Source organism: Carcharodon carcharias, chromosome 33, assembly GCF_017639515.1.
Source record: "Carcharodon carcharias isolate sCarCar2 chromosome 33, sCarCar2.pri, whole genome shotgun sequence".
NCBI classification, from domain to species: domain Eukaryota; kingdom Metazoa; phylum Chordata; class Chondrichthyes; order Lamniformes; family Lamnidae; genus Carcharodon; species Carcharodon carcharias.
The window spans coordinates 8,903,786-8,925,932 of record NC_054499.1 but is presented as its reverse complement, the minus strand read 5'-3'; the positions used below and the strand labels follow the sequence as shown (position 1 = coordinate 8,925,932).

The following is a 22,147-nucleotide window of genomic DNA, read 5'->3' as shown; positions in this document are numbered from 1 at the left end:
CACCTTTGGCGTAGTAAAACATCCCTTCACAGGAGCAATTGTCAATAAAATCTCACACCGAACCACAGAAGGTTGACATTAGGGCATGTGATGAAGAGCATGGTCAAAGAGGAAGGTTTTAAGGAGCCTCTTAAAGGAGGAGAGAGCAGAGGTTTAGGAAGGGAATTCTAGAGCCTAGGGCCCAGGCAGCTGAAGGCATGGCCGCTAATGTTGTCAGCGATCAGAATTGGGAATGCTTAAGAGGTCAGGACTTAAGGAGTGCAGAGGTCTCGGGAGGCGGTGGGGGTGTTGTTGTAGAGCTGGACAGGGGGCGAGGCCATGGAGGGATCTGAAACCAAGGAGGAGAACCTTTTAAATTTCAGATAATCTTACCTCCTGTGCAGATGTCCTTGGGGTCAAACCAGCAGTCGGCATCCCTGCCGGGGTCTGAGCCCTGCGGGAAATGGATGGCGGTGCCGAGGTATTTCAGAGTGCCCGTAGCCACGTTGACTGAGTGAGTCGCCTTCAGTTGGTTGCCTATTCCGTCGGTGTCTAGAAGCACGTAGTCAGCTATGACCGATCCATCTTTGTCCGTCCGCAGGGCTTGGTTAAATCCTTCAAATTCCATCCCACCGGTGTGCCGAGCAATGCTAGTCCCAGTCACCCACCTGCTTCCCCGGTAGGCATTCTCTGTTGCTTTGACCAGGAAGTATATTGAGTTGTAAATGGTACCAAACAATGGGGAGACCTGTTAGAAGGAGCACATGTTGACATCGTGTCCCTGGCACAGAAGGCAGCCATTCGGCCCATCATGCTGGCACCAGCCCTTTGAAACGACAGCGGTGCTCAGTCACGGAATTATCATGGCACAAAAGGAAGCCATTCGGCTCATCGTATTTATGCCACCTCTCTCCACAAGAGCAGTTTAACTAGTCCCGTCCCCCACCCCACCACCCTTTCCCTGTAGCCCTGCAAATGCTTTTCTCTTCAGGTTCTGTTCTCTTATGAAAGCCACGATTGAATCTCCTTCCACCACTCTCTCAGGCAGTGCTAAACTTTCTCTTTTTGCCCATGACCCTGCAAGTAGCTCATCCTCAAATGGCCTCCGTCAGTGCTGTATCATTCTAAGGCGAGGGCACTGGGAGTGAATCACAGGTGGAAATCCAATCCAAGGATTCGGATAGTTTGTTCAGAAGATGATGCGTAGGTTGGGAAGGTACCATACCCCTTACAGTGACAGTATCCAACTACCATATGCAGTAACCATCAGACACTGTAACATGGCCTGTCTTTCAGGTAAGACATTGAACTAAAGCCTCGTCGGCCAATGTGAAAGATCCCACTATTTCAAAGAAGAGCAGGGGGTAGTTTTCCCCAGTGTCCCAGCCAAAATTTACCCCTGAACCAAAATCATTTAAAAAAGATATGCCGGGCATTATCCCATTGCTGTTTGTGGGAGCTTGCTGTATGCAAATAGGCAGCTGCATTTCTGACAGAACACTGACTACACTTCAAAAGTATTTCATTGGTTTTGAAGTGCTTTGGGATGTCCTGAGGATGGGGAAGACGCTAGAGAAATGCAAGTTCTTTCTCCCCCCCCCTCCCCCGAGCATGTTAATTTTTTTTATTACATATGTACCATATCATATACAATAAACTTTTAAAATCATGAAATCTTACAGCACAGAGGGAGGCCATTCGAACCATCGTGCCTCTCCCAGCCCTTTGAAGGAGCCACCCAATTAGTCCTAGTCCGCCCCTGCTCTTTCCCCCGTGTTCCTGCAAATTTTTCCCCTTCAAGTGTTTATCCAATTCCCCTTTTGAAAGTTAATAACGAATCTGCTTCCGCCGCCCTTTCAGACAGTGCGTTCCAGATCACAGCAACTAACGTGAGAAATAACACTTAATGCGATTGATCTGAATACAGTCAGGTCATTTGCCTTTCTTCCCGACTGGGTAAAGCTGCACTAGCTGAAGGAGATTGAGAAGTGACTATCTTCTATGTAATCGGATTATTTCATACAAATGCCTTGGTTTAATTCAGTGCCCAGGCTTTTAGGTTTAATTCAACTTAAGAGCGAGCACGGCACTGGAATATTTAAGCCAGTCAAAGCTGAGATTGTCCAGGTAAAAGTCTGGGCAATAGGTACATTTTAACATAACCATACACAAAAATCGGGGCTGACACTCCCTGTGCAGCACTGAGGGAGTGCTGCTCTGTCAGAGGCTCCATCTGTCCCCATCTGTTAAACCAAGGCTCCATTGCATGGATGTAAAAGATCCTACAGTGCTATAGAAGAACAAGGGAATTCTCCCCAACGTCCGAGTTGATACTTATCCCTCAAATCAACATCATAAAAATAGATTATCTGGTCATCATCGCAGTGCTGTTTGTGGGAGCTTGCTGTGTGCAAATTGGCTGCTGTATTTCCTATGTTACAACAGTGACTACGCATCCAAAGCACTTAATTTGATAGTAAAGTGCTTTGTAATGTCCAGTGATCACGAAAAGCATTATATAAACGCTTCTATTTCTTTTCAGTCCTTTTCTATTTTGAAAAAGCAAAAATTCTGCAGTTGCAGGAAGTCGGAAATAAAGTCGGAAAATGCTGGAAAAGCTCAGCAGGTCAGGAAGGGCCAGGGGGGAGAGGAGCAGAGTTAATGTTTCATCAAACTTTGGTCGCCCCGCAAGTGTGCGCGGCCTCTGGACACGCTGGTTCATTTAGCCACACGGTACTGCCGGGCGTGTGCCGATCTCTGGCACCTTCCTGGTTTGGTTATCATTTGCGTTTGCGCCTCTGTAAGCGAATGCCCATCAGGAGCGCTCAGCCCTGGGGGGGAGGGGTGGGGGGGGAGGTCTGGAACTGAGCTGAGGCCTGTCTGTTATTACAGAATCAGAGGGAAGCCATTTGCCCCATCGTGCCTGTGCCAGCTCTTTGGTGGAGCTGCCCGATTAATCTCACCTCCGCCCCCACCCCCACCGCTCTACAAAATCTTTTCCTCTTCAAGGATCAGTCCAATTACCGTTTCTACTGAATCTGCTTCCACCTCCCTTTCAGGCAGCACGCTCCAGCTCACAACTTGCCTTGTTAACATTAAATGTTTCCTCCCATCATTTTTTGCCAGATGGCAGATTTTCTCTGACAGTTTGACAGTGCCTTTCGTGTATTCTCTCTCCCTTATCGTCCATCTATAATTCACTGTTAAAACCAGGGTCACAACTCCTCGCAATTTGCCCTGAATCCCAACTCTGTCATTCTGGGTAATGTGCCGCCTGCTTCCATCTTCCCAAGTTCGCAATCAAGTCTCTTCATTTTGTCTCCAAATTCTTTGTTTGCTGGGATCTGAACGTCGCTCTCTGTCTTCTAAGGCGCCAGTTGTGGTTGGGTGGGTGTAGGACTCTCTCTTGCCGTGCTACCCACCCACCACCCCCACCCACTGCCGAGTCAGAAGGTTTTGGGTTCAAATCCCAGACCTGAGGCCACAATCCAGCCTCGCGCCGCCAGTGCGGTACCGAGGGAGTGCTGCACTGTCGCAGGGGCTGCCAATGCCTGCTGAGGCGGAAACCCGCCGTGATCAGGTGGTCAGCAATGCCTCTGCTGAATCCTTCAATGGGAGGACCGTCAAGCAAGCGCCAGTGTCCTTCTTGAAGCCAGCTCCACAAGCATTCAGGCAAAACTCCAGCGAAAACATCAGCTTCAATCGACTGGAAACCGTGTCCGGGTGGCCAAACAGTGTCTCCCACCCAGCTAGGCCCTGTTTTCTCGAACGGTCAACATTCCAGGAGAAGGCAACAAAATAGCTTCAAGGGTGCTCTGAAGATCTCCTTGAAGCACAGCATCATTGACATGAATTACTGGGAGGATAAAAGCAAAAAAACTGCGGATGCTGGAAATCTGAAACAAAATTAGAAAACGCTGGAAAAACTCAACAGGTCTAACAGCATCGGTGGAGAGAGAGACAGAGTTAACGTTTCGAGTCCGTCTGACTCTTCTTCAGGGCTCTGAGCAGTAACTCTGTCTTTCTCCCCACGAATGACTGGGAGGCGTTTGCTACCAGTCGTTCGAAATGATGTCAACTCGTCCATCGCGCTTGGAGCCGCGACGTCTTAATGATGAGGGGGAGAAGGAAGGGAAAGGGAGCAAATCCTGCTCTCCGGATCCCACCGCCTCACAGGATGCCCCGTCTCAAGTGCCCAAAGATCTGTGGGTCGAGGACCGGCCTGTTCAGTCACATGAGGACCCACGGCAGAAACTCGCGATCCCCGAATAGACGCCATCCTCGAATCGAGGGCCAGCCCATGACGAAGTGGTCACTCGTTGGACGTCCTCCCTGGCGACCTAACTAATGCTTGTTCTTCAATCGGGGACACTTAAAGCAGATGACCTGGTCATTATCATGTTACTGGTTGCAGGACCGAGCTTGTTGTGAGTAAATTAGCTGCCACTTTCCTACGGCACAACAGTGACTGCAACTTAGAAGCACTCTGTTGGCTGTAAAGCAGTTTTAGAAACGTAGAAACTAGGAGCAGGAGTAGGCCATTCGGCCCTTCGAGCCTGCTCCAACATTCATTATGATCATGGCTGATCATCCAACTCAATAGCCTGCTCCCGCTTTCTCTTCATACCTTTTGATATAGAAACATAGAAACTAGGAGCAGGAGAAGGCCAAGGATGTCCCAAGGTCAGGAAAGGTGCTAGATAAATGCAAATCTTCCTTTCTTCTGAACTCATGCATCCTTCCAGCGAGTGAAAGTGGACACAGTGGTCCACAGGGCTGGAAATGTTGACTATGCTCCCCTTCTCTAACCCAGGGGGCAGCAAGGTTACCCCCTCATGCCCCAGCTGACTTGAGATAAGTTATCACAAACTAGGGTGCGGTTCCGTATGGCTTGGGTTACCCACCGGATTAATCAGCCAAGACATGGGAGAGACAGGGAGAGCTCTGTAAACTTGAGCTCATCCAAAACTCTGCTGCCCCATGTCCTCACTCGAATCAAACCCGATTCACCCATCCCCCCTGTGCTCGCTAACCCACACTGGCTCCCAGGTAAGCAAAGCCTCGATTTTAACGTTCTCATCCTTGAGGTCAAAACCTTTTATGGCCTCGCCCCCCCTCCCCCCCCCCCGACCCCCCACCCCCCCCTCCTCTCCCCCCTCCCCCCCCCCCCTCCTCCCCCCCCATCTCCCATCCACCCACCCCCCCACCTCCCATCCACCCACCCCCCCACACCCCCCCACCCCAGCACCATCTCCCTACTTCTACAACCTCCTCCAACCCTCCCGAGATCTCTGGGCTTCTGACCTCTTGCGCGTCCCCATTTTTAATCACTCCACCATGGGCGGCCGTGGCTTCAGCTGCTGGGCCCTAAGGTCTGGAATTCCCTCCCTCAACCTCTCCCACTCTCTCCTTTGAAACTGACCTATTTGACCAAGCTTTTGGTCACCAGTCCGAACATCTCATGTGGCTTGGTGTCAAATTCTGTTCGATAATCCTTCCTGTGAAGCACTTGGCAAAGCTTTACCACATTAAATGTGCTATTTAAGTAAAAGTTGCCTTCGTGGCGAAACATTACCTCAAATGACAAAGTTACCAACCTGTGCTGGCTGCAGAGGAGTGCGGATCTCATTGTCCTCAAAGACTTCCCCAAGGACCTCGTGGAAGTCCTTATCCTTGGAGTCCATGGTGATGGTGAGCACAGCATCGTAGGAGCGTCGCAGCCTGGGGTTTCCAGCCAGCATTGGGTAGGTGGCATTCCTGTATGGAAGGCTGTAATGGATGGTGTCGTAGGGAATGAACACGTAGCTCCCATCCGCCATCTTCAGCTTGTCCGCCTGTTGCAGGAGCAGCAGCTGGTCCCCCCCGCCAATGAGGGCCGAGGGCATGCACATGATCACTACTAAAACGCACAATAAACAGCACGGTGAACACCAACGAACCTGCATTTCTAAAGCACGTCTCACACCCTCGGGACTTCACACAGCACTTCCACAGCCAAGGAAGCGTGCGCGCTGCTGCATCCCCCCACTCCACCCCACCCCCCCACTAGTCCAGCCACGCCTCATTGTTAACATATAAAATGAGAGGAGTTAGCCGTTCGGCCCTTCGAGCCTGCTCCGCCATTCATCATTATCATGGCTGATCATCCAACTCAATAACCTGCTCCTGCTTTCTCCCCATATCCTTTGATCCCTTTCGCCCCAAAAGCTATAATCTAACTCCTTCCTGAAAACATACAATGTTTTGGCCTCAACTGCTTTCTGTGGTAGCGAATTCCACAGACTCACCATTCTCTGGGTGAAGAAATTTCTCCTCATCTCAGCCCTAAATGGTCTACCCCATATCCTCAGACTGTGACCCCTGGTTCTGGACTCCCCCACCATCGGGAACAGCCTTCCTGCATCTACCCTGTCTAGTCCTGTTAGAATTTTATAGGTTTCTATGAAATTCCCCTCGTTGTTCTGAACTCCAGCGAATATAATCCTTATTGACTCAATCTCTCCTCATATGTCAGTCCAACCATCCCAGGAATCAGTCGGGTAAACCTTCGCTGCACTCTCTCTATAGCAAGAATATCCTTCCTCAGATAAGGAGGCCAAAACTGCACACAATATTCCAGGTGTGGTCTCACCAAGGCCCTGTACAATTGCAGCAAGACATCCCTGCTCCTGTACTCAAATCCTCTCGCTATGAAGGTCAACATACCATTTGCCTTCTTTACCGCCTGCTGGACCTGCATGCTTACCTTCAGTGACTAGTGTACAAGGACACCCAGGTCTCATTGCACATTCCCCTCTCTCAATTTATAGCTATTCAGATAATAATCTGCCTTCCTGTTTTTGCTACCAAAGTGGATACCCTCACATTTATCCACTTTATACTGCATCGCCCATGCATTTGCCCACTCACTCAGCTTGTCCAAATCACACTGAAGCATCTCTGCATCCTCCTCACAGCTCACCCTCCAACCCAGCTTTGTGTCATCTGCAAATTTGGAGATATTACATTTAGTTCCCTCATCTAAATCATTAATATATATTGTGAATAACTGGGGTCCCAGCACCGATCCTTGCAGTGCCCCACTAGTCACTGCCTGCCATTCAGAAAAAGACCCGTTTATTCCTACTCTTTGTTTCCTGTCTGCCAACCAATTTTCTATCCATCCCAATACCCTATTCCCAATCCCATGCACTTTAACTTTACACGCTAATCTCTTATGTGGGAATTTGTCGAAAGCCTTCTGAAAGTCCAAGTAAATCACATCCACTGGCTCCTCCTCATCAACTCTACTAGTTAGATCCTCAAAAAATTCCAGTAGATTTGTCAAGCATGATTTCCCTTTCGTAAATCCATGCTGACTCTGTCCGATTTCCAAGTGCTCAGCTATTAAATCTTTTATAATGGACTCTAGAATTTTCCCCACTACCGACGTCAGGCTGACTGGTCTATAATTCCGTTTTCTCTCTACCTCCCTTTTTAAATAGTGGGGTTACATTAGCTACCCTCCAATCTGTAGGAACTGTTCCAGAGTCTATAGAATCTCGGAAGCTGACCACCAATGCATCCACTATTTCTAGGGCCACTTCCTTAAGTGCTCTGGGATGTAGATTATCAGGCCCTGGGGATTTATCGGCCTTCAATCCCATCAATTTCCCCAACACCATTAAAATCTTTACTTGTTTTCAAATCCCTCCAAGGCCAAATGCCTAACTCCGGAATCTTCCCCAGCCCCATAACCCACTGCCAACCCAGAAGGAAAGAACATTTTGGACCGGTACTCTTATTTCCCAGATTTTATTGGAGTTCCATTTTAAAGTATACAAGACCCATTCAGACCAGTACGCTTGTTTTAAAGTATACAAGACCCATTCAGACCAGTACGCTTGTTTTAAAGTATACAAGTCCCATTCAGACCAGTACCCTTGTTTTAAAGTATACAAGACCCATTCAGACCAGTACCCTTGTTTTAAAGTATACAAGACCCATTCAGACCAGTACCCTTGATTTAAAGTATACAAGCCCAGTTCAGACCAGTACCCTTGTTTTAAAGTATACAAGACCCATTCAGACCAGTACCCTTGTTTTAAAGTATACAAGCCCAGTTCAGACCAGTACCCTTGTTTTAAAGTATACAAGACCCATTCAGACCAGTACCCTTGTTTTAAAGTATACAAGCCCAGTTCAGACCAGTACCCTTGTTTTAAAGTATACAAGACCCATTCAGACCAGTACCCTTGTTTTAAAGTATACAAGACCCATTCAGACCAGTACCCTTGTTTTAAAGTATACAAGCCCAGTTCAGACCAGTACCCTTGTTTTAAAGTATACAAGACCCATTCAGACCAGTACCCTTGTTTTAAAGTATACAAGACCCATTCAGACCAGTACTCTTGTTTGCCAGTTTTACCAGCAGGCCCAACCTGCTCAACCTTTCCTCATGAGACAAGCCCTTCAGCCCAGGAATCAGCCTGGTGAACCTATTCTAAACTGCTTCAGATGCAAACATATCCTTCCTTAGGAGGCCAAAACTGTACACAGCGCTCCAGGTGCAGTCTCACCAAAGTCCTGTACAATCGTAGCAAAACTTCCCTTCTCTTATACTCCATCCCCCACAGTGAAACTCCTTGGGAGTGGTTGTACAACATTAAAGGTGCTATACAAACGTACATTATTCCTGCTGAGCTATTGGAGGTAAAAGCCCACTTTTGTCTGATGCCACCTAACATCCCTGTACCCAATTCCTACCTCTTACATTGTCCACTTGCTTGATACGCCTCAGAGCTTCTGCAGCTCCCTCGGCATCCGTTTCCATGGTGAACACCAAGGCAACAGGAAGGCTGTAGTGGCGCAGGCAGTTGGCCAGCTCCTGCCCTGTCTCCACCCACAGGTCTTGCTCCGAAGTGACCACAGCCACGCGCGCCCAACGGAAGTGCTTCAGGACGTCGAATAAGACCCTGGCGGCCGAGGGGATGGGCCTAGCGAAGGTAGGGAAGCCCCCGCCCCTGTCCAGCTCCGGGTCGAGGCAAGCCCAGGAGACGACCGGCTTGTTCCAATTCTTGCCGAAGAGGCCGGCAGCCGTGCAGTAGCCGGGGTTCAGGGGGCCAATGAAACCTGAGGCGTAATGCTCCAGCCCGGCAAAGCCAGCCAGGCCTCTGGCCGTCTGGCAATCCTCATCGAGCAGGACATAATCGTACCAATATCCTGGACTCAAAAACGGATCCGTATTTATCCTGTTAATGGCTAGCTTTGCAGCAACATCTGGCAGTGCCCTGGAGAAGGTGGGGTCACAGGTCCACGGGCCTACCAGGCCAATTTTGAAAGTCGCCAACTGGGCACAGAGGGGCAAGCAGAGGCCAATCAGAAGCGCCAGTTGAATCTCTTTGCAATCCCATTGGCTGCCTGTGGGGCGGACTCTTCCGCCGATCCATCTCGGGTGGTTGGACAGCCAGAGAAGGAAGTTCCAGAAGCCAAATCTCATCATCCACGCTCGCCAGGCCTTGCCGATCTCTTTCAAAGCCCTTCCATCAGCTGTAAGGCAGCTCCCTCACACTCCGAAGAAGAGATGGGAGTTTCCTGAAACACCGTGGAAACCTTCAGTGGAAAGACAAGAATGAGGAGGGTTAATTCAATCGCAAATACCCTTCCCAAGACTTCAACTGCGGAACTTGCCTCCCTCGGTCCTTCCTTCATCCTAATGCCAGCTGTCTCACAGTTGAGTAGCTCCCTCACACCCGAGCCAGAGGGTCGGGGGTTCAAATCCCAGTCCTGAGGCCTGTGCACAAAATCAAGGTCAAGACTGCCAGTGCAGAACTGGGTAAGTGCAGCACTCTCAGAGATGCCATCTCTCGGTTGAGACATTAACCCAAGGTCCTGTTGGCCATCTCGGGTGGATGTAAAAGATCCAACAGCCACTATTTCACAGAAGAGCAGGGGAGTTCTCCCCAGTGTCCTGGACCAATATTTATCCATCAACCAATGTCAATAATAAAAAAAAACAAATTTTCTGTTCATTATCACAATGCACTTTGTGAGAGTTTGCTGTACTCAAACTGGGTGCTGTTTTTCCTACATTACAACAGTGGCTACTCTTCATTGGCTATTAAGCACTCTGGGATGTCCTGAAGTATGGAAAGGTGCTATAGAAATGCAAGTCTTTATTCCATGTTAGGATCATAATCTTGAGTATTGTTGATAAAGAGACATGCTATTGAAACTTTTCTTCTTGCACTCATCAGGACAGCCACGCAAGGTAAACCAACAGTAAAGGGAACAACAATTTATACCGTGTGAGAAGAGAGTGCTGATTGGTTAGCAAGTGGACTCTGATTGGTAGAGGCATTGCCATGGGGAATACAGCAAAGAACAGTTAACTGCCAAGCTTTTGTTTCAAATTCAAATGAGGCGGGTGGACTCTGATTGGTCGAGGCATTGGCATGGGGAATGAACCAGGGAATGGCTGCCTCCCAAATTTTTAGTTGGAAACTGCATAATGCTTGGACATGCTCCTCCTGTCGGAAAGGGACAGGCCCTGTGTATGAATATGTGTGTTTTCTAGCATGTGTAAGTGAGCCACATTGCAAGCCCCACTGGTAATCTTAAATTGGTTTTGTGTAATCCTTAGCACAATCAAGGTTGTTTAGCAAGCATTGTCCAATTGCGGAATCGCATCTAATGTTGTATACAATGTTTTGAGTTTTGTAAGCACCAGCTGGTTGGATACAGTCGGTACTTTGCCCGTGGCGAACAGCCGAAGGGGCGTGCTGTTTGATACAATCTTTACTGTCGGTTTATCTTGCGTAGCTGTCCTGATGAGTGCAAGACGAAAAACTTCAACATGTCTCTTTTTTCAGAAGTACCCAAGTTCTGTTCTGCCAAACAACTATTTGATCACAATCTTCTTCTGTGGTATATCATGCAAGCAAAATATCAGAGCTTGCTGTCCTCACTAGAGCAGTTAGAAACTCTTCCATTTAACTTGATTGAAATTCTCACATTAAATCCATTGTCACAGCTTCAGACTGCTACAGTACTTGGGAGCCTGGTCTTTGATTTGACTGGTCCAACTGCAGACTAACAGGATTGATTGTTAGCAGACCAACTGTTCTTTCTGAAGCATGGGATAAAGGAAGACTCAAATGTAAACACAAAGATGGAGAAACAGTTGCCTAAATATGGATAAAGGGAAACAGAGGGGCCATGAAAAAATAGCCAGGGATTCCTCCTACTGCAAGTGTTCCCATGTTGATATGAGATACAAGAAGTGTGGCAGATTTGGTTTAGAATAAGTGCAACAAACTTTCATTTATATAGCATCTTTCACAACCTCATGTCATCCGAGAGTACCTTATAGCCAATGGAATACATCCAAAGTGTAGTCACTGCTGTAATGAAGGAAACACGACATTTGGATTACTCTGGCTTCATTCTGTCAACACTTCATCTGGAATGTTCTGGTTAGTTTCTGCAACACATCTAGATTGTTCTCAATTAATTTTGTCGACATAACATCTGCATTGTTCTGGCTGAATTTTTCCAACAGAAAAATCTGGACGGTTCTAGATTCATTCTACAAGCGTAGTGCTCAATTGTTCTAGAGTTATTTGCAGGCAACCCCCCAGGTTATTCTAGATTCACTCCCCACGCACAACTGGATTTTTCTAAATTAATTTCGCAAGCTCATCTGGGCTGTCCCAGATTCATTTGGCCAGCATGACATCAGGACTGTTCGAAGTTCATTCTGTCAACTCATCAACTTTAGATGTTTTAGATTAATCACCCCAGCACATCTGGATTGTTCTGGATGCATTTTCCAGCACACAAATCTGGATGGTTCTAGATTCATTTTAGCAACCCAACACTTGGTTGTTCTTGATTCATTTTATAAACCCATCTGGACTGCTCTGGGTTCATTACCAATGCAATATTGGGCCTCCTGTAAGTTCATTCTCTACACATCTGGATTATGCTAGACTCAGTATCCAAACACAACACTTGGAGTGATCCAGATTAGTTAAGACAGCATCTGGATTCTTCTAGATCAATTTCACCAACACATCTGGATCACTCTAGATTCATTCTCACCAACACATCAGGGCTGTTCTAGATTAATTTCACCAACTAGGCAATCTGGATTGTTATTGATTCAATGTACAAACATATTTTGATGGTTCTACATCTGTTCACAAAGACTGACCATGGGTCCGGTGGGTTGTGAAACTACATATACTGCTGGCAGCAATTCCAATCTCCCCTTATGCTTGGGACCTGTGATAGAGTCCTGGCTGAGGTTTATACAGGTTCTGAAAAAACAACTCAATGGTTAATTTTATATGTAAAGAAAACAAATAAAATCCTCAACTATGTTTAAACTTAAGCTTCATTGCCCACCTTCCACACAAAGCGAAGGTCCAAGTTGATATTTCTCTGTATTTTCTTGTTACAAATATTACATTTCTTGTTTTGTTCAGGTAAACTCTGCAAACAAAATAGACTTATTTTTACGAAGCAAGCTCACTAAAGTCTACGCAATTACAACAGAACTCACCTGTGCAAACTAGTGAGCAAAGCAGATTTCCCCAGCTAGATCCAGACCTGTAGAAAGGGGAATGATCAGGGATTCCAGCAGCTTGGGGGTTAGAAGGGGAGACTGGGAACAGGCGTCTGACGCTGGCCTGTTTCAGCCTCTCCAGCACCCCTTTCCCCTTACTGGGGCCGGGGGAAGCAGCAGAGGCCAGACACAAGGAGCAGGGGAGAAACACAATAGTGAAAAGAATAAGAGAAAGACGTCAGGTTCAGAAGGGCGAGGATCACCACTGCTTTGGAGTTCCTGTTATTACTTAATCCTTGCTCTCTACCACTAATTTTGATTTTAAGCAGATTACAGGAGATATTCCGAGCGTCTCAGAGCAGGAGTGGTAGGGGGGAGGGGTAATTAGTTACAAATGTCAAATATGAGGAGGAAGGAAATCTTTCACCATTCGCAACCTCAGGACGTCCCCCTGCACTTTCAAGCCAATCAAATAGTTTTTGAAACCTAATCACTGTCGTGGTGTGGGAAACGCAGCAGCCAAATTTGCACACAGCAAGCTTCCACGCACAGCAACACGAAGATGACCAGACAAGAGTTTTCTTTTCCGACGAAGTTAGTCGAGGGATAAATGTTGGACACAAACACTCGAGATAACTCTCCTGCTCTTTTTCAAAACAGTGGCTGCGAGGGTCTTTTATGTCTCCCAGAGGGCAGACGGGGCCTCAATTTAATGCCTGTTCTGTAAGGTGGCACCCAAGACAGTGCAGCATCCTCTCAGCATTGCACCGGGAGTGTCAGTCTTTGGGAGGTGCTACCAACTAAGGAATGGAATCCAGTTCTGCGGTTTAGTTACATGGATACACTGAGAGTGTTCGAAATGTGGGTCTCCAACGTTGACGAGTCAGGAGACCTTGGGCCCGTTATATTGGAGTGCCATCAGTGGCCCTCAGCCACTGAAATAGTTTAACTGGTAATTGTCTCTTTGCTGTTTGTGGGAGCTTGTAGGGTGTTAATTAGTTGTTGCATTGCCTACGTTATTATAGTGGCTACACATCGAGAAGTACTACATTGGCCGTAAAGCACTTTGACACATCATAAAAGTTACAGCAGGTACCATATTTCCTTACCTTCCAAGTCACTCACCGTCCTGACTTGGAAATATATCACCCATTCCTTCATTACCACTGGGTCAAAATTGTGGAACTACCTCCCCAACAACACTGTGGGTGGACTTACACCACATGGACTGCAGCAGTTCAAGGCAGCAGCTCAGCAACACTTCCGAGGGCAATTAGGGATGGGCAATTAGAGATGGACAATAAATGTCAGACTTGCCAATAAGATGCACATCCCGTGAATTGATTTTTAAAAAAACTACCCGGTCATGTCTCTTGCCCAAGGCGACCAATCATGGGTAAGTGGAAAACATGGAGCTATTAGCGGGCTGCAGCATTAGTTATATTATCCAACTGTTTGTTCCTTCATTATGGGTAGCAGTTGCGCCTCATGGTCAGAAGGTTGTGGGTTCAAGGCCCACTCTAGAGGCTTGGGCACAAAAATCCAAGGTGCCATTTGAGTGCAATACTCAAAAGTGCTGCAACTTTGGAGGCCCCGTGCTTTGGACAAGACATTGAAACAGGGTCCCATCTGCCTGCTCAGGCGGATATAAAAGATCCCACTATTCAAAGCGTCCTGACCAATGAGCTATCCCCCCAACCAATACCTAGTTAATTGTCAATTGTGGGAGCTTGCTGTGCGCAAATCTGGCCACCATGCTTCCGGCATTGCAATAGTGCCGACCCTTTACAAAGTACTTCATTGGTGGTAAAGTGCTCAGGGACATCCTGAAAGGCAAAACCTAAGTGTGGGTCTTTCTTTCGCATCCACACGAGGACTGCCCACTACCACTTTCACAGGGCAGCTAGAGATGGGTGATAAATGCCAAGCTTGCCACCATTGCCCACACCCAAAAAGAACAAAGCAAAAAAAAAGCGGCAAATAACCTGGAGTGTCAGCATAGATTAAGGTTAAAATCTTAGTCTGGGGTTGAAACGCCAAAACTTCAGACCCAGTATTGATGCACTTATGCTTGAAAGTAACACTGTGGAAGGGTTTCAGCCCTCTAGTAATTTTGTGTGAGCAGCAGGGCCAATACGTTCAACATGTGACATCCTACCCCTAATTTCCCCATCCCCTCGACCTCTTGCATCTCCTACAACCTACAGGCTTTTAAACCCAAGTCAGGCATTGGGGAAATCAGTAACCTCTTAGTCCCCTCAGCCACACTCGATTCTCAGATTCTGAAGGTGTCGCAAAACAGATACCGGTGGCCGGCAAAAGACAACACCCAAGTCCTTTGAATTCAGAACAATACAGATACGTTAATAGGTTTTTTTTTGTTAAAAAGTTCCATAAAAGTTTATTATATAAAATCCATATTAAAATAAGGCATTTAAGTTTGTAAAAAATGCACAGGCACACACACAAATATAAACAGTCAGTTGGATAAAGATACAATACACAGCAAATGCAAGTTGAAAAAAATCAACAGAGATAAAAGGGGATGTAGTTGTACTGTCACACAAAGCCTGTGGAACATATACATATATATTAAGTGCTTACATACAGTATTAAATAGTGCAGGATTTGGGATTTGGCACCCTGGAGGTATTTGCATGGGAAACTGCATAGGAAGACCACAGGCTTCTTTACATTGTTTGTTAGCTACATTTCAGATGTCTATTAAAGTCCTTTCCAAGCAAGCAGAGTTGAATTAAACCAATGATTTGGATACAGGGGACACGGAACAGGGACCGGAGTATTGCAGGGATTAAAAGGTGTCGATGCATTCTTTCGCCTGTGCTTCTCAATCAAGTTTTAGGTACAATGTCATTATCATCTACTCTAAATGCCCAAGTACATCATGTGGGTTTTAAAATCCCCCAGAAGTTTTCAGAATTTAACAGAAACCAGAAGCAACACCAAAAAAATAAACAAAGTGCTGCTGACAGCTGCATTTAATATACATGGCGCCTTCAAAGGGCTGGTGTTAGCCTGAAATGATCGGCTATTGTTTTCCAATTGTATGATTTTAAAGGATGAAACAAAAATATACATTTTTTTGGTCATGGGGGTCCATTTTAACACTATATACTTCACAGTAAGCAAACTATGTTTGGAGCATGAGATCAACACCCAAGTCTGGTGAGCTGCTGGGTAAGTCGGAATACTGGACAAGGTTTAGATCCATCAATGGCCTCTGACCTTCCCGCAAGTTCTACACTTGAGAGTAAATGTTATCATGACGCCAGGCATTTAAATACAAGAGGTAAAGCCCTTTGGTGATTATGGAAGATGTGGATATGTTGAGAAAATGGCTGGCAGGTCCTGGGACCCTGGGGAAGCAGGAGCAGAACGAGCCAACTAGCACCGAATGTTAACCTAAACTTAACTCCTGATATAAGTAAATGGACTGTAAAACAAGCCTGTAAACCAGTGTCAAATAAGTATATACCCACAATCAGCTACAAGCTAGCAGTACAGCACAGCTGGCTAACATTTCATATATTGAAAAAAATACAACATCCTACCCTCACGTGATGAGCCTCAAGATATTAAGACACATTTCACACGAAACAAAATGGAATCAATGCCACCCTTCATTAAATTAACTACTGCAGTCATGCTGCAACCAGAACGGATAAAAGAACAGAAGCACATACTGGAAATGGACTTAAAACCCCAACCATAGTATTCTAACGAGAATGTAGCCCAAGACTACGTTTCAGCTGTACTACCAGTGAAGGTCGACACAATGATACAGTTATCATAAGCTGTTCGTAAAGGTATGAAGCATCACAGAAAAATATTCTTTATAAAAATAAATTAGACCCGCTGATGTGGCAATTATTGCTGTTTGCGGTTATGCTTATTTTTCAAAAAATTTAAATGCACAGCCCCAAGTTCCTCTAAACTTAGAAGTCGTGGTCACAGGAATTAACAGGTTGGTTGTATCAGTAAGAGTGAACACAAATGAATATGGATGGGTGGAGGTGGGGGGGTGGTGTAAAAATGGTATGGGAGCATTTCACAAGGTAAAGACGGAGGAGGATGGTTATTTGGGCCAGACTCCTCTCTCCAGGACACAGCTGTGGTGTCGCAGCACAGCGTTTGTCCAAACGCAAGTTTGACAGCACAGCAAGGGAGGCTGATAGAGAAATGAAAGGGCCAGAAAGAGAGAGGTATGCATAGGGAGAAAGGGAGGAAGAATCAATCAATCAGTCCGTTGAAACAGATGCAGGAAGGAGAAATTTTTTCATGGGTAGTTCAAAAGGGCACTGATTATTATTCAGATTCTTAATTCAAAATTAAACAGGAAAACAAGATTATAAACAAACTGAAATGGGAGAACAGTAAATGTAAACAGTAAAGCAGGAAGAAATTCTTGCAATAGTCTGCTTGGCTAGGAATTGGAGGTTATTGCTAAACAGTACGCCCACTAGTACATTAACTCCTCCACACAATACGCTGTGATGCAGAGTAATTACTGGGGTGGGATGAGGTTGTCTGGAACAGCCGATTGCTGGGGTGAGCAGCCTTTGATGAAATATCTCATCCCTTTGTGGTTCAAATGTCTACAATTCAAATGTGGCACACTAGACAGAGCTATCACCATTTAAATTTGGGACATGAAGTGTAGCGCAAGTTAGGTGGAGGATATAGACCACTATACTCAACCACATCAACGTGCATCAGGCGGCACCATGTAAACCTGCGCCACCCTCAGCACCTCCCGTTACTAGTTCAGCAGCGAGCTGCATTGAGCTTGTGCTGTCGACGCCCTGAAGCTTTTTATCTGGCACACCTGAAGTCGGCAGAGACATCATGGGCTTACCCCGTTGAGTTTGAATGCCCAGTGCCAGGTGTGGCAAGCCAGCATTGAAAACCATTGTTTCAACCCTTCATTGCAAAGTTGACCACACGGAGAAACTCGATCACAAAGTCCAATGTCTTGCCAACTCCCCCCACCCCAGCTTCTGGGGAGTGGGGGGCTACACTGACCAGACCAGGGCAATTGGGATTGATTGGTCACTGGATGTATTCCCCAGTCTCGGTGACTAGCTTTGTCGCTACTCATCTCCAGACCACCGTCTTGCCTCCTTTGCTTCCTGGCTGGGTGGCCGGTGCAGGTTTCTTCCCTGGTTTGCCAGGATTGGTGCTCTTTTCAGTCACCGTCTTGTTTGCCATGAACCGTCTCTGGTTGCTCTGCGCTGATGAACCCTGAAAAGAAAAAACGCGGGTAGAGAATATCAAACAGATATTAACGCTCTGGAAAAGGGAAATGGTGGCGCAGAGGTAACATCACTCGGCTAGTAATCCAGGGGCCCAGGCTTCGGGGGGACACAGATTCAAATGCTACCACAGCAGCTGGTGGAATTTAAATTCAATTGATAAAATATGGAATTCAAAAGCCATTATCAAGTGGCGTATCCATCCGGTTCACTTTAGGGAAGGAAATCTGCCATTCTTATCTGCTCTGGCCTTTTTGTGACTCCAAACCCACAGCAATGTAGCTGACTCTTACATGCCCTCTGAACAGGGCAGTTAGGGATGGGCAATAAATGCTGGCCTAGCCAGCGATGCCCACATCCCACGAAGGAGTAAAAAAAATGTGGTTAACTCTTAACTGCCCTCTGAAATAGCCTAGCAAGCCACTCAGTTCAAGGGCAATTAGGCATGGGTAAATTTGTAAAAAGCACAATATAAAAAGTGTTACATGCCTCAGAAAAAAAATTAGGGCACAGCAGCCAGAGATCGAGACAGTGAGGTGGTGGAGAATGATATTTTCTCATCTCTGGGGTCAGGGAGATGAATCCAGCCCAGGGTTACGGGTGAAAGTCCACTGTCCTGAGGGTGAAGTGGGTTTGGGTGCAAGTCCACAGCACTAAACAGCAATTAGCATTTTAATATGGTGCGTTACAGGAAGTCAGAGTTGCTGTGGCAACATTTACTTTCACACGTAATCTGGAGCTACGGATAGTGATGGTAGAGGCTCCAACTTTCTATCCATCACATGGCTGACCAGCAATCTCTCCCACTCTTCCAATGCATATGCCAATGGCAGGCAGTAAGGATTTGCACATCGATAATCAACCCGTTTGGCCACGTTATAAATGCACCTTCCTTGGCCATCAGGTCCTGGGGTGGAATTCGAAGCCAGAGCTTCCAGCTCAGAGGCAGGGACATTACCCACTGCACCATGAGACCTCATTTATAATATGGAAGGTCTTATAGCACAATTTATGATAAATCACAGATGGTTATTGTTGCGATGTAGTGGCGAGTGTACACCAAAGCTTAGTGTAATCACAGTTGCCGTACTGTGAGTAGTTTTGAGCTCCACACTGTAGGAACGATGCTGAGACAATAGCAATCATTCATTTATTAGCATGCTGCCTGGTATGAGGAAATGCAAACAAAGGCTTGAAAAATTGCCGATGCAAATTAGGGATGACTTCGTAGAGTCGCTTTAAAACTATGAAGAGATGGGGGTGGAAAAGGCAGACTGCTTTCAGTGGTAGGCTGGCCTGGAACAAGGAAACATGACTGTAAGGTTAAATGTGAAAGATTTAGGGGAGAGAGCAGGAGGAACTTCCTTTACACTGAGACAGAAATGCCTAATCAGAGCTTTGCTGAACAAAAAGACTAGTTTCTGAAGCTGTTTTGCACTGATCAGGACAAACTCAAGAGTGCCAAATTTCAATCACAACAATTTATACTACAGAATTGGTTGGGAAGTCAACTCTGATTGGCCGAGGCTCTGACCTGGGGAAAGCAATGGGGAACTATAGGCTCCCTAAGCTCTCAGGTAATTCAAAAAACTCAAGGCTTGAACAAATTATTTGCAGAGAGTGGGTCCCTGCATATGAATGTATGTCACTTCTAGCAGGTGTAAGTGAGCCACGTTACAAGCTTGACTGATTTTCTTAAATTGGCTGTTAGTGTAACTATTAGCGCACTCAGGATTGTTCAGCAAGTGCTGTCCAATTGCAGAATCACATCCAATAATAGGAGTTTTGTTTTGGTTTTGTAAGTGCGGGAACAACCGAAGGAACACGCTGTTTGATTCGATCAATCAATCACTCAGACGTACAGCCTATGTACCAGGCATCACACTTGCATTGAAGTTCATACACAAACGTTGGTCAATTGTGAGATAGGCAGAACATCTTTTTGGGCTGACGGCAACATCCTGTTAGTGGAAACTACCACTTGCACAGCATAGTAACAGCATGAAATGGCTTCTTTAACCCGTTGTTCAGATTTTTTAAATACTTTGCCTTTCTGGTACAATTGGAGTTCGTGGCTGAAGCAGAAACCATGTCAACATGCAAGGATAAATTAGATAAGTGGTTGAAGGTATGGTAGAAATAAAGGAATAATGGAACAGGAGAGTCATAGGGGATTAAGATACAGCTCAAGTGGATGTTAAGGAAAGCAGATTCATTGATGTGTCTTAGGAAGATGTACTCAATCATTTGGCCTTTCCCTACATCAGTAACATGGCAAATAAGTCTAAATATTCAATACATTTCAGGCACGTAAACTAAACTGGCTGAGCAGGGCATTGTCAATTCAATAATGATCAAGTCCCAGGTTACTTACAGGCTACATGCCAATGAGACAGGCCATTCGGCCCTACTGCTCCACGATGGTGTTTATACTCCATACAAGACTCCTCCCGGCCCCCCATCAACTTCTCCTTCTATTCCTCTCTCCCTCGTGTTTAACCAGCTTCCCCTAAGTGGCACTTGTGCTACTCGCCTCAGCTTCTGCTCGAGCTGGTGAATGGCTATTATGGCCCGATCTCCCAATTCTTGCCCACTCCTCAGGCCAGTGGGGAACTCACCTCTCTCCTGGCCGCTAGGTTTAATTTCTGATCCAGGTTTCTTCGAGCAGATGCGGCCATACTCTCCGGCCCTTCTGGCCTGTGAAGCGAAAACACGAGAGGCGGTTAGAACAGAGCAGGGTTCACTCCCGACCAGTCCAGCATGGATGGTGTGTATGTGGGTGCACTAAGATTTTAGTAATTTCAGCAGAGTGCCCTGTGCATTACAATGTTAGCAGCAATCCTTAAAAAAACTATTTTAAAGTGGGGGGGGGGGGAATAGCCTCCAGGGCAATTCTGAGTGTCCCCAGGGTCTACGTAAAAATATCAAAATATCATTTCACTCAATTCTAAAATAGTGGGGGGGGGGGGGTCACACACTTAAATGCAATTACATAAGGGAGGCAGTGGTGTAGTGGTAATATCACTGGACTAGTAATCCTGAGGCCCAGGCTAATGGTCTGAGGAACAAAAACAGTTAGAAAAACTCAGCAGGTCTGACAGCATCTGTGCAGAGAAAGAGTTAACGTTGCTGTCAGAACTGCTGAGTTTTTCAAGCAATTTTTGTTTTTTTTCAGATTTCCAGCATCCGCGGTATTTTGCTTTTATCTTAATGCTCTGGGGACACGGGTTCAAATCCCAGCTGGGGGAATTTAACATCAACGAATGAAGCTGGAATATAAAGCAAGTCTCAGTACACCGCAACCATCATCAATTGTTGAGAAAAGCCATCTTTCGAGAAAAAAATCTGCCCTCCTTACCCTGCACGTGACTCCAGACTCAGGGCAATGAGGGTGACTCAGCTGCTCTCCGAAATGGCCGAGCAAGCCACTTAGTTCAAGGGCAATTAGGGAAGGGCAACAAATGCCCATCCCATGAGAGAAGAAAAAAAATAGAATGTACAGCACAGAAATAGGCCATTCAGCCCATCTGGTCCATGCCAGGGCTTCTGCTTCACATGAGCCATCTCCCATCCTTCTTCATCTCCCCCTATCACCGTAACCTTCTATCCCTGTCTCCCTTCTGTATTTATCCAGCTTCTTCTTAAATGTATCTATGCACCTACTCCCTATTCCTCAGATGTGGAACTTTCTACCACAGGGAGTGGTTGAGGTGAAGAGTATAGCTGCATTTTAGGGAAAGGAGTAGAAGGATATGTTGATGGGGTGAGTTGAAGAGGAGATAAGAGGAGGCTCAAATGGAACATAAACACCAGCATGGAGCAGGTGGGCCCCATGGCCTGTTCCTGTGCTGGAAACGTTCCGTAATTCTATGTATAGAAGAAGCTAAATAAAACTAACAGCAAAATAATGTGGATGCTGGAATTCTTAAATTAAAACAAAATGCTGGAAATACTCAGCAGGTCTGTCAGCATCTGTGGAGAGAGAAACAGAGTTAACGTTTCAGGGTTGACGGTCAGCTCTGACGAAAGGTTACCGACCCGAAACGTGAACTCTTTCTTCTCTCGGCACAGATGCCGCCACCTCTGCTGAGCGTTTTAAAAACTGTAGATACGACCAGAGGTAGAGAGCTATAATCGCGAGAGCTTTTGTAACACCAATGTGCCACGGCACAGAGAGAGCGGCTTGTACAAACCCATTCTGCTGCACGCCCCTCAGGTAGGTGAAGAGTTCATCCAAGGCCGGTGCTGGTCGATTGGAAGTGCTGTGGTACATGCTCAACAGTCTCGAGAGCTCTCCAATCTGTTTAGGAGATAGCACTCCACCCGCAGACCCTACACAAAAAGGTAA

The 22,147-nt window shown here is 46.3% G+C and overlaps 2 protein-coding genes across 2 annotated transcripts in view; both read right to left on the bottom strand.

Annotated features, from left to right (window-relative positions):
- LOC121272235 (retinal guanylyl cyclase 2-like) overlaps positions 1-17,457 on the bottom strand; it is a 70,179-nt gene extending 52,722 nt beyond the window's left edge. The window contains exons 1-6 of the mRNA XM_041178762.1: positions 17,308-17,457; positions 12,367-12,453; positions 10,896-10,915; positions 8,725-9,344; positions 5,577-5,878; positions 373-727 (exon numbers count right to left, since the gene is read on the bottom strand). Coding sequence (XP_041034696.1) covers positions 373-727; positions 5,577-5,878; positions 8,725-9,344; positions 10,896-10,915; positions 12,367-12,453; positions 17,308-17,457 — 1,534 coding nt within the window. The remainder of the gene's footprint in view (positions 1-372; positions 728-5,576; positions 5,879-8,724; positions 9,345-10,895; positions 10,916-12,366; positions 12,454-17,307) is intronic.
- Positions 14,921-22,147, bottom strand: part of cntrob (centrobin, centrosomal BRCA2 interacting protein) — a 40,641-nt gene continuing 33,414 nt past the window's right edge. The window contains exons 18-20 of the mRNA XM_041179035.1: positions 21,993-22,131; positions 20,418-20,496; positions 14,921-17,788 (exon numbers count right to left, since the gene is read on the bottom strand). Coding sequence (XP_041034969.1) covers positions 17,642-17,788; positions 20,418-20,496; positions 21,993-22,131 — 365 coding nt within the window. The 3' untranslated portion in view covers positions 14,921-17,641. The remainder of the gene's footprint in view (positions 17,789-20,417; positions 20,497-21,992; positions 22,132-22,147) is intronic.